The sequence below is a fragment of the Diabrotica virgifera genome, chromosome 5 (genome assembly GCF_917563875.1).
Source record: "Diabrotica virgifera virgifera chromosome 5, PGI_DIABVI_V3a".
Lineage (NCBI taxonomy): Eukaryota > Metazoa > Arthropoda > Insecta > Coleoptera > Chrysomelidae > Diabrotica > Diabrotica virgifera.
In genome coordinates, this window is record NC_065447.1 from 248,855,014 (window position 1) to 248,868,026 (window position 13,013).

Sequence of the window (13,013 nt, forward strand, 5' to 3'; positions counted from 1 at the left end):
GATTTTTTTGTCTTTTATTTAAACATTTTGACAATTGAAAATTGACAACTGTCAACTGTCACACAAAACTAAAACGTCAACTGACCAGTCAGATAAATATTTTCATGACTAGTAATTTTTTGAATATCAAAAAATAAAATAAAGGATACTTATTTTTGTCAGGTACTACAGTTTAGATTTATTATATTTTAAGTTTTACAACATAAATGTCACATTGCTTTTAATTTTAAATTATAACCTCAAAGTTAGCCGCAAGATCTATGGCCACAAGTAAATTACCTTTTTTAAAGGATCTCCTCTCCTCTCATTACAGTTGTAGTGCCTTTTCAGCCTTTTCTTTTACCTTGTATCTTGCCAGTTCACACACAATTATTGTTTTTACTCATCCTTTATACTTATTTTAGGATAAACAATAACTAGGCTAACAATGGAGAACATAGCTACCGATTCTGGAAAAATAGTGAAGATGGAAGTGGATTACAGTGCCACTTGCGACGATAAAATCCCCGAGTGTCAAAAACTAGCAAAATCAGGTAAATTGCATGATGCCCTTGATCAATTGCTGGCTTTGGAGAAGCAGACCAGAACGGGGGCAGACATGATATCCACTGGTCGAGTCTTGGTTGCCATTTGCCAAATTTGCAAGGATGCAAAGAATTGGTCTGCACTCAATGAACACATCGTTTTGTTGACAAAAAGGAGGTCACAGTTGAAGCAAGCTGTAGCCAAGATGGTTCAAGAATGCTGCAGCTATGTGGATGAAACTCCAGATAAGGAGACTAAAGTGAAACTTATAGACACATTAAGGTAAATAACTACATTATTTATGTATACTAAATGCTATTTCATATATCGAGGGGTTCGAGCGAAAACCCGATAACTAACAAAACCATTGTTAAGAGATAATCACGGTTAAAGATTTTAGGAAGTTTGAAGAAGATTTAAAATCGTCATAGGCAGTTTTATCAAATATTTGTTATAGCCAAATGGCAGAGAATTTAATATTCTGTTAGAATAATTTATTTTAAGTTTAATTTATAAAACATATTTACAAAACAAATAAAACGTGATATTTATTGGGTTTTACCTCGTTGAATAAGTATAACATTTGACTTTATTGGTTTTTATGTTGAATTTTTTAAATTATAAAATAAAAGTTAATTATATATTATTCCAACAAAAATAATTCTTTTTAGAAAATTAAAAGGTAAAATGTGTCTTCTTCCAATTCTTCTCACATCATTATGTCTGAAATTCGATCTACAATATAATTTTACAGTTTTTAAATTTGTTATTCAAGCATGCACCTCTTCTGGAAAATATTTTCTTGACACATCTTTATCAAATCCGTTTTCTTTGCTTCACTTATTGGAAAGGTAGTTTTATAAACTTTGGTAAATTGCCCGGAGTTGGTAAGTCTGTGGTTGCTTTTTGGGATGAAATTTGTTTTAGCCTTTTACGGCGTAGAGTACAAGTTTTTTTTTAATTCAAACCAATATCTTCTGATATTTTTATTAACTGGTTACCATTTTCCGCTATTGTCTTCTTTAGAATATCATCCAGTAGAATCACAGTTAGCTACAACATTTATTGTATCATCTGAGAATATACGCAGCATTTTTTAAAAAGCTTTTGACATACTGGAATTCATTCATGGTAAGCTAGTGGAAAGAAACATTTCTTACTAAATGTTCGTTACTTTCTTTGGGAAGTTTTAGGGACCAGTCTAGTCCTAATTAGTTTGACAGTTATATTGTACAAAATAAAAAATTTTCTAGACTAGACTACTACTACTAGACTCCAGTAATTTCTACAGAGATTCAATAGTCTTCAGACAACTTTTCAGTACACTTAAATTTAAATTTACTACAATTGATTTGATGTGGTGCCTTGGAAGCTCTGAGTTTGTTTTTCATTATAAATATGGGCCCCATTCTAACCCCTTTTTTGTTTTCGTAATATGCAATTGTCAATTTACGCCATCTTTTATTGGGTTTTCGCAGGAAAAAAGTGTGCTGAAATTTAATAAACTATCATAACCTAAAATTCTTTATCGGATTTTCGCATGAACATATTTTGTCAGAATAAACAATTTTGTAATCTTCATCTCTGATAAAATTAATTTTCAGTTTTTAACTTAGAAATATTTCTAATAAAATTAGTAACTTTACATAGGGAAAAAGAAGAATAATAGGGAAAAAAAGATAAATGATTCTACCGGATTCTCATATTATAAATATGTTTACAACAAAGTATTTTTATCAGTAAAGTGATATATTGGGTTGGTGTTATTTAAAAATATGAGTTAACTGTTTTTACCATGTTTGGTTTTTATTAGTTATTGTGCTTCAAAATGTAAATATCAAATAATAACATTTACCAGTGGTAGGAGACGTGTTTTTACTACAGCAGAAATAAAAATACCAGTTTTCATAATTTTGGTATTTATCGGGTTTTCGCTCGAACCCCTCGATATAATTCGGACTAAATATATTGTCGTCATTGCGGCAAAAGTCCAAAACAATAGATCTGAGGAACATTTAGTGACTTCTGTCTGACAACACAATGGTAATTTTAGACTTATGCATATTCAGTGACTTAGGCAACCATCTCTAGATACTTTCTAGGACTTTGTTATTTTTGCCAGACTGTGAAAATTGTTATATATTCAGTGACTTAGGCAACCATCCCTAGATTCTTTCTAGGACTTCGTTATTTTTGCCAGACTGTGAAAATTGATATTGTGGATCGATCAAGACACTTAACTTAATTTAGACAAAAGTGGTCTTAGTGAGTTTTGCCGTGACGACGACGATATGTGACTTTAGATCCTAAGAACTGTATTTATGCATTATTCATATTTTGTTATCTTATACTTTTTGTGTGCTATCATTATTAATTATCTGTCGATATCGTGTTAGGGATAGCTTTAAGTATTTGTCTGAAGAACAATTTGGAAGACAAGAAGCAAAATTATTGATGTTTCGATTTCGTGTTAGGGATAGCTTTAAGTATTTGTCTGGAGAACAGTTTGGAAGACAAGAAGCAAAATAATTGATGTTTCGATTTCCGCTGAAATTGTGTTAAAAAGGGTGTGTAACCGCCAAGGTGTTAAGGAGGATATGAAACAATTTCTGGAGTTCCAATTGAAACGAAAAATTTTTAGGTTAGGTTATTTATTTGTCATTACAATCAACGGTGGACAATCTCATATAAACACAGTAATATGCCTTTGCATATTTTTTGTCTAGTTCTGCCATACTTGCTGGTTTAGTTTTATAAATCTATTTTTCAAAATTTTTTATTAGTAATTCTATTTCAAGGGATCAGATTCCATTTAGAAATCCCAATTGACTTACTGAGAAGAAAATTCAAGCATTCGCTGACGCCGAATAAAGTTTTATAACAAACAAATAAGTGTATTTTTTAAAAAAAGATAAACAAAACCGCTGTTTTTAAGTGGTGTATAAAATATTTAATTCTCTTGTGGTGTATAAAATATGCCACGCGTGCACTTATGTCATAACTTGATGCGCATGTAGTTAAAGGTTAACGAAACTCTGCATTAAATCTAAAGTTTTGTTGTAAATTATAACATTTTTTTGTCTACCTCTTTGAATGTCACCTTTTACATGTCCAGTTACCTCAAAAAGCTTTACAATTTTTTGTACTGTTGTCTGATAGGAGAATGGTTTGGGAAAGTATCATTGAACAAATTGGCTATTTCACTATTAGATCTTTTTCTATCGTCTCATTATCATTAAATCAGTAATTCGCTCTTTTTTATTAAAACCAATAAAACAACTGTCAGCTTTCGTTATTAATACAATAGGGAACTTGTATAAAATTTTAAATTCGAAAAAAATGGTATAAATCACAACAGAACATAATTTAGAACCTGTATCAAAGATAAAAAAGTTTTGTTTGTCTTTCGTTTGGCCCCTAAAGACGACTAAAAATTCAACTTACACCAGCCACCCCAAAACGCGTCGTGACGTCACGGGGTTGTATGTTTACATTCTACACCAATTGTATATATAATTTTAAATTAGACATTATAAACGTCAGTAAAAAATACAGTTATGTGACGTTAAAAGTGTTTTTGATCGTTTGAACTATTCATAGAAAATTTGTACTTTTACAAAATGGTTTTATTTTCAATAGTAAACCTTCTTTCATTTCCTTCAAAAAATGTATCAAAGTCCAATCTCAACAAACTGGTATATATTATTACAACGACATACAATAAATGTCATTAGAATATAAATATTTTTCCTTTATTATGCGACGACGAGCTGGGCAAATACCCAAGTAGGTGGAGGCTAATAAACTAAAGAAGAAGAAGAAGAATATACGTAAATATAACCATAAACGGAACCACATAGTTAAACTCTGTCGTCACGGGTCGTTTGAACTATTTTAAAATACAGAAGACTTTAAATTTGTACTTATAAGTTATTATGAGTTTTTGAAGCGTGAAATTTTGGAAATCTCATTTTTATACAAAACTGAACATTATTATGTAATAAAAAAAATGTGCAAGTTCCCTATTTATTTAACATAACTTTTCAATAAATGTCCAGCTATTGTTAGTTTTATGAATTATTGTAAAAGTCATAGCATTTTATATTTACTGAATTACTTCAAAACTATTTGGGCACTGAGAATTTTTATTTATTTAAGACCTTAATGTAAAAATGCTAAATCGGGTAACATTGAAAGCATCAAATTTGAAATCTCTATATTGCAGAACAGGCAAATCCCGGTTTTTGTACAATTTGGTCCATCCATTCAAGAGATAATTAGGTGGTTCCACACTTTTCGTACACTCTGTATATATACTTTATCTCTATCTTATTTATTTAATTTTAAAATTTTTTTAGGCAAGTTACAGAAGGCAAAATTTACGTAGAAGTTGAAAGGGCTCGTCTGACTCACAAATTAGCTAAAATCCGTGAAGATGATGGTGACATACAACAAGCCGCTGACATTATTCAAGAACTGCAGGTGGAAACATATGGATCTATGGAGAAAAGAGAGAAAGTGGAATTAATACTAGAGCAGATGAGGTTGTGTGTTGCCAAGCAGGACTACATTAGAACTCAGATCATTTCCAAGAAGATCAATACTAAATTCTTCGATGAAGATGGTAAGATTGTCTGTTGATGTTTGCACATTTTTTTCTCTATTTTCTCTCGTATGATTAGCTATTATTTAAAAACAGGGACTCAGGTGTGTTATATTATTTATTTTTATTTAGCATATGGCATTTTGACATATTTATAGTGTTACAATAAAGATTATAATAAACGTTATTGGCTTGATATAAAAATATTTAGATCATGCCCAATTTATAGGCATACGTCGAGGTTGTTCATGTAGTTAATCTACTTGATCGTCACAAACGCGAAATCTTGTGGTGACACTCCTCTGTTATGTGCTTGATAGATTGGACCTCGCCACAGCTGCATGACAACATGTACATACATCGACCATGTTGAGTTCTGATGCGATTAAGTGTGCACCAGGTCTTACTTGGTAGGTCAAATCCAGGAGGTGTCTCTGCGATGCAAGGTATGACTGTATGACCTTCCAACCATTTATGGATCCATATGGTGATCTTGTTGAACCGGTGGCTGTGGTTGGTTCTGTGGTTTGTATTGGAGATTTTCTGGAGCGCAGTCGACTTTTGGTTGCATCTTGCTAAGGATCTTGTTATATTCTTTGGTTAGCAGATTGAGTCGGCGAAGATGTGGTGGTGGAATGTCGCTCAGCACTGGTAGCCAATGGGTTGGTGTAGATTTGATTATTCCAGCGATCATTCTCATGGTGTTATTAATTAGCCGGACATCAATATTTTTAACGTGAACACTGTTGATCAATATTGGTGTGTTATACATATATCATTCACAGACAGTTTTATGACTTTATTCATTCTTCTACTGAGTATTATAGACAGATATTCTTATTTTTGGATGAAATTCTTTGTTTATTTTATTTTTATTTTTATTTCAGGCTCTTCAGATTTAAAATTAAAGTATTACAGACTGATGATGGAGGTGGATGAACATGAGGGCTCATATTTGGCAACTTGTAAACATTATAGGGCTGTTCTTAATACTCCAAGCATTATGGCAGACGCCGAAGAAAGACAAGCTGCAGCGCAAGCCGTTGTTCTTTACATTATATTGGCTCAACATGATAATGAGCAGGTAAGTCTGTGGCGACACGCTTTAATTACTATTTTTGCAAATTTTATTTTTTAATAACTTTTCTCAAAACGAAATAATATGGGTCGTATAAAATTCACATTTAATATACAAACCAGATGCTAAGAAGGGACCGTTAAGTTTACGAATCGAAATATATCCCTAACCATATGTTTTTGGTGTGTTCAGTTTAAACAAACTGAATTCCCCATAAATTAATTACCTTATCAGATCTTATGTCAATAACGCACTTTGGAAATACATTCGAAGACGTTTCTTAAAACTACAGAAAGGTTCTGAGCTTTTAAAACGCCAGATATAGTAATTTATTGCCTTTTCTAGCCATATTGTAAAACCGCAAACATGATAATAGTGTTGTGGTCTCTGCAGTATCGTCACGACAGGCACGCAGTTCAGACGCACCCTCGCTGCTCTCAAACAATAAGCAACCCTCTTACGAGATGAATAAACACGCCTTTTAAACAAAAAATAAAATAAATATTACTGTTCGTTGTTTACACTTATTTTTAATCGATTCCGTCAACACACCCACCATCGGAACAAGTCTTATGCGCTTATATCTTTAATATATCGTAATGTATTGTTGAGTACATAATAAAAAAATATTTATAGAATTTTGGACTGACTTGTTGAGATATTATTGAAATAAGTTCCCATTTTTTTACCGATGTAACCAAAGTCCCGAATATTGTATTAGAATATCTAGACTTAGTTTTTGTTTTATGTTTAGGTTGATTTGACACACCGGGTGTTAGCTGACAAAGTATTGGAGGAAATTCCAACTTACAAGCAACTTCTGAAACTTTTCACCACTCCTGAATTGATCAAATGGTCTGGCTTGTGTGAACTGTATGAAAAGCAGCTGAAGACTACTCCAGTTTTTTCTGGTAACGATCAGGCCCAGAAAAGATGGTCAGATTTAAAGTAAGTTAATAATGTGTAAACAAAATATTGGATATTTACATATCTATAGCGACACGCTTCATTTATTATTTTTTTTAATTGCTAATTTTAAATATTAACTTTCTTTTCTCAAAACGAAATAATATAGGTCATATAAAATTCACATTTAATATACAAACCAGATGCTAAGAAGAGCCCGTTAAGTTTTACGAAACGAAATGTATCTCTAACCAGATGTTTTTGGTGTGTTCAGTTTAACAAACTAAATTTCCCATAAATTAGTAAACCTTATCAGTCCTTATGTCAATGAATTACTTTTTGAATGCATTCGAGGACGCTTCTTGACAGAAATGTTTTCAGCTTTTAAAACATCAGATAAAGGATCAGCCTCTTTATGTCGATAAATTAGTCTTCAACGTAAAACCACAGACATGTGTTTTTTCAGTATAGTCACAGCAACCACCTGGCGCGGACACACCACCACACTCACAAAGAATAACAAACCCTCTTTCGAGCAATATTCACGCTATTTTACTGACGCAAATAAATATATTATTGACAAGTTGTTGTTTTTACACTTATTTTAATTTAAGTTAATTGATTCCGTTGACCACCAACAGAACATATCGATGGCTTAGTATGAAAACCTTGTATGTCATTTTACAGACAATTTTACAGGAGAGACAAAAAACTGAATTTCTGCATACTCTAACCTAAAAACAAAAAATTATCTTCACATATTTTTGATTCTGACCACATTTAGATCGTTACACATTAATTTTTCACATATATTTTAGGTTAAAGTCTGCAGAAATTCAGTTTTCTGTCTCTCCTGTAAATGACATACAAGTTTTTCATACTAAGCCATCGATAAAGTCTATTTTTGAACCTCTATTGATTTGTATTGTACAATTCCTTGCATATTTCATTATACATATTATGAAACTATTTCTGAATGGTTTATTATTTACATAAAATGGACAGTTTTTTAAATAGTCCAAGTAATGAAACTTAAAATAGGAGAAAACCTCGCAATTTTTACAATAAGTAGTGGATAGTTTAAGGATCAAAATCTATATGATACCGAAAGGCGCTTTTACCATGGGGGTGGTTGCCACCCCATCTCGGGAGTGGAAATTTTTTATTATATTTTGACCACAAATGTCTAAGCAAAAAACCTTCACATTTTTTTGATAAAATTAATAGTTTTCGATTTATTCGCTATTGAAAGTGTTAGTTTTATATCGAAAAAATCAATGTTTTTAATAAGTTTACTGCTAATAAGTCCAAAAGTTTTCGTTTTATCAAAACAACTTTACTTAACAAAAATGTACCTTTTAAAAAAATAAACAAAACGGGTTTTTTTAATTTTATTTAAGACCAATAGTAATGGAGCTATACTTTATTATATGTTAGCGCTTCTTCGTCAAATGCTAAATATTGAAGTTTCAAAATCAAAATACGGAAAACTATGCATTTTTCGAGGATAACTTGTTCATACTAATTTAAAGTATTTAAAAATATCTATCTCCAGAAATTAAAAAAGGTCTCTAGCTCAAAAATTAAGTGACTTATAATGAAAATAATGTCCCTATTTTTTTTTCAGCGAAATGTGATCGGAAGCAACCTCCTAATCAGCACCCTAATTAAAATTAGTCATTGACCTTATTTAGTCTTCTTTATTTATGTATTATTAATAGGTTCTAGAAGAAGTTTGAGCGGCTTAGAATGATTAGTTTAAAAAAAATGGAGTTAAAAGCGAATAATGAATTTTTGTTTGGAAAAAATGGCCTTTACTTCAGAATAGAAAGATTACCATCAGAGATATGAAAAAATGTTTGAATATCAAATTGTAGCTTATTTAATTCCAAAGAACCTGGTTTGCAAAAAATTTTTCTACAGCAAAAATTGAGTGAGCTATTGACAATTAAAACTTGTAATAACATGCAAAAATCACCTTTACCAACCCTTTCAAAGTCACCTCTTTTTGCAACTGAGGATTTTAAAAATATTTAATGTTAATAGTCTTATAGATCTTGTAAAAACCTACAAAATTCTTTTTTACCGAACTTTCTAAGGTAAAAAATCAATATATTTTTTTGAAAAAAAAAAAAGAGAAATCCAATTGGAATCATAATAATGTATGTAAGTTAGCGGTGTTTTTAGTCATTGTCCTTATTCATTCTTCTTTATTTACGTATTATTAATAGATTCTAGAAGTTTGACTGGCTTAAAATGATTAGTTTTAAAAAAACTGGAGTTAAAAGCGAATAACGAATTTTTGTAGTTTGGTAAAAAATGCCATTTTCTTCAGAATAGAAAGAGTAGCATCAGAGATACGAAAAAATGTTTAAATATGAAATTGTAGGTTATTCAATTCCCAAGAAGTTGGTCTGAAAAAAATTTTTCTACTGCAAAAATTGAGTGAATCGTAAATGAGTATATCGAAAAACATTGATTTTTTCGATATATGTAAAACTAACACTTTCGATAGCGAATAAATCGAAAACTATTAACTTTATCAAAAAAATGTATAGAACATTTTTTGCTTAGAATGAATGTTTTTATCAACTTTTGCGGTCAAAATATAATAAAAAATTTCAACCCCGAGATGGGGTGGCAACCACCCCCATGGTAAAAGCGCCTTTCGGCATCATATAGATTTTGATCCTTAAACTATCCACTACTTATTCTCAAATTTTAAAGCAAATCGATCCATTTTGTAAAAATTGCGAGGTGAAAAGCTTCGGTTCCTGGACTAAAAGTAAATGAATAAAAATTAAATTTTTTAATTCCAGATCCCGAGTGGTTGAGCATAACATCCGAGTAATGGCCAAATACTACACCCGCATTACCATAAACCGCATCTCAGAATTACTAGACCTTTCTCCCGGAGAAACAGAGGAATTCCTGTCTCAAATGGTTGTTAGCAAAACGATTCAAGCTAAAACCGATAGACCAGCAGGAGTGGTCCATTTCCAACAAAGCAAAGATCCCAGCGATGTCTTGAACGATTGGGCTCACGATTTGACTCAGCTGATGCAGCACGTCAACAAAATCACTCATCTCATCAACAAGGAGGAATGTGTCCACAAGCATCTTCAGTCTACTTCAGCTTAGTTTAAGAGTTTTCAGTCTGAGAATCATTTTTTATTTATAAAATATATTTGCAAATAAATGTTTTGTAGGACGTACTTGTCTTATGTATTCTATAGTTTTTCGCAATTCCTTGATAAAACAGATTTTGTCTGCAAACTACCGTGAAAATAAAAAAGCCTGCTATGTTTACAAGGAATTAAACGGTATATCTACAGGTTTGACATTATCTCCAACAGTGGCACACCTCTACTTGAATTATTTTGGAAAGGAAGTCATACAAAACACAATATTAAAGCTGAAATTATGGATTAAAGACCTATAAACAATTTTACATTGGACGAAACTGCTTTACCATGTATAAATAGTATAGGTATTATTCAACGAGCTTGTGATGATGGTTATTACTCACGATGATGAAGTTTGCTACACGAGCCGTAGATGAGTGTCGTAATTCATCAGAGTGAGTAATAGTCATTACATGCGAGTAGAATACTATACTTTTTCTACGACCTGTGTTATTTTAATTAGTAAAAAATATAATTATTAACTACATACTCGAGATTAAAATTATTATTTACAAAAATAAATTCTTTTTACCAGTAGTACACGGCTGAATAATTGGTTGCCTATTATTAGCGAATGCTGTTTTACGTATTGACTGTGAGTTTCGACGGTAGCGCAATCTCGCGGTTTGAAACTTATACTTTTCTGATAAAATTTATGTATGTGAAATATACAAAACGAGAAAAATAGATACTTATCTAGAAAGACACAAATTATGAACTGAAATATTATTGTAACCTGATTACTAAATGAATACACAGAATTAATAGTAAAATTAATTATGTTTTTTTATTTTATTCATTATAATTTTAATATTTAATATATAAGTTCGTGCGACTGGATGACTGATTACGCAAGAGACCATTGAGAAAAAGAATAAGTTTAAATGAATTATTTAACATTTTAAATGTTACCTCTGTTTATTTTTGTGTGCTTACAGATTTGCTTATTAAAATTTGTAATTTGTATGAATTGTAATTTGTTTGAATTCTATCAAAATGGATATTAAACATATTGGATTCAAGTCTTATTTCCCATGATATCCAATTTCAATCAGCAACACCAAAAAAGGAAAGGATTTAGTTGATGCAGGACATGTACGCAATGTTTCCGAATATAATAAATGCATCCAGTACTGTTATATTCAGTATTTTTACATGAATCAATACAACAGCTGCAATATCCTGTTTTCTTTTTTGAAAAATCCGTATTATCCGCCATTTCAGTTTATAAAGTTTATCAAATGCACAAAACAAAACTGCCAACTGCCACTAACACAGCGTTGCCACATTTTATTTAGAAAATCTACTGTAAGTTTAGCTTACTAAAATCTACTTATCAAAAACTAAAATACAATATACTATAAAACTTTATTAATATATTTGTATATAATTTAGAACTTTCTATAATAAAAATAACAGCTGACTAACTAGAAATTTTTTTATTTAGCTAATGCCTCGACAACTAATGGGCATTGGCATAGTGATGGTACAGTGGATTTTACCAATTAGGTAGCTAGTGTTATGTGTAGTGTGTGTGTTTAGTAAGTGTCTTGTTACTTTGCAAAGTCGATGTCATTGTCTTTGCAGAGACGCTAATTGTATCCGAACGTCTGCGGTCCCTCCGGTGGGTACCGATCCCACAAGGATAGAAACTATTTTCATTTATTAATTTATAATAAAAGAAAAATTCTCTACCCTGGTGAGATTCGAACTCACGACCATTCGGTCCTTTCGATCCAAAGGTAGGCGCTCTTACCACTGAGCCACAGAGGGAGTTTAACTAGAAATTAATATGACTGTTTGTAAACAAAAACCAAACTTTTTTATATTTTAACTGGGGAAAAAATGACCAACTATTATTAATTTTTATCAGTTTTATATTTAATATTTGTATATAATATTTTGTCATCCACTGATTTTAACATCTGCATGTCTGGATCATATTCTTCAAACAATTATTTCGCATGTTACATTAGAAACACGCAAACACAACATTTGTTGTTTTGCAAAGTTACATACCTATATTATAATTTTAATATTTAGATATTTTAGTTTTCCATCGTTAGCTTCTAACAGGCTCACCGAATGCCAGAACTCTTCAATAACACCTGAAATAGGTACTGATTGCACTGCTACTTGAAATCTACAAGTTTGTTACACCAGAATCCAGTTTCATTTCTGTTTAATATTCATCATCTACGTCCTGGAGCTAGATTCCGTGCACCGTAGATATCTACACGCTTTCTATCGATGTCAATTGTCGTGAAAATATTTGAATTTTTAGCTTTAATTGAATTATTTTCTAGTTTTGCTAGTTGATGCTGAAGTGACACTTAGTAAAACCAGAAAATATTTGAATTAAAACTAAAAATTCAAATATATTGACATTGATAGAAAGCGGTCGGCGGTGTTAGCGATTGTACACAGAATCCCACCCCTGAATCTTATTTTCGGTAATGACATTGGGAAATTGTAACAAAATGTCTAAAAATTAATTTAGAAATGGGGTAAATACTATTAAAAAGCAAATTTTATTTTTGTCATAAGGAAATGTTGAAATATACCAAAAATCTACTAAAAAATATTGTCTACTAGAATTTTTTAAAAAATATCAAAAATCTACCAAAAAAGTAGAAATCTACTAAATGTGGCAACGCTGCACTAACAGCGCTGGAGAAAACCGTCAAATCCCCTCTCCTCTACCCATGGCGCGCCA

The 13,013-nt window shown here is 31.3% G+C and overlaps 1 protein-coding gene across 1 annotated transcript; it reads left to right on the forward strand.

Moving 5' to 3' along the window:
• The first annotated feature begins 30 nt into the window (after positions 1 to 30).
• On the forward strand, positions 31 to 10,323 carry LOC126884790 (26S proteasome non-ATPase regulatory subunit 12). Its single transcript, XM_050651024.1, has 6 exons — positions 31 to 162; positions 405 to 807; positions 4,884 to 5,149; positions 6,016 to 6,212; positions 6,961 to 7,154; positions 9,932 to 10,323. Exons 2-6 carry the CDS (start codon positions 428 to 430, stop codon positions 10,251 to 10,253), a joined length of 1,359 nt encoding a protein of 452 aa, XP_050506981.1. The 5' UTR covers positions 31 to 162; positions 405 to 427; the 3' UTR covers positions 10,254 to 10,323.
• The last annotated feature ends 2,690 nt before the right edge of the window (positions 10,324 to 13,013 follow it).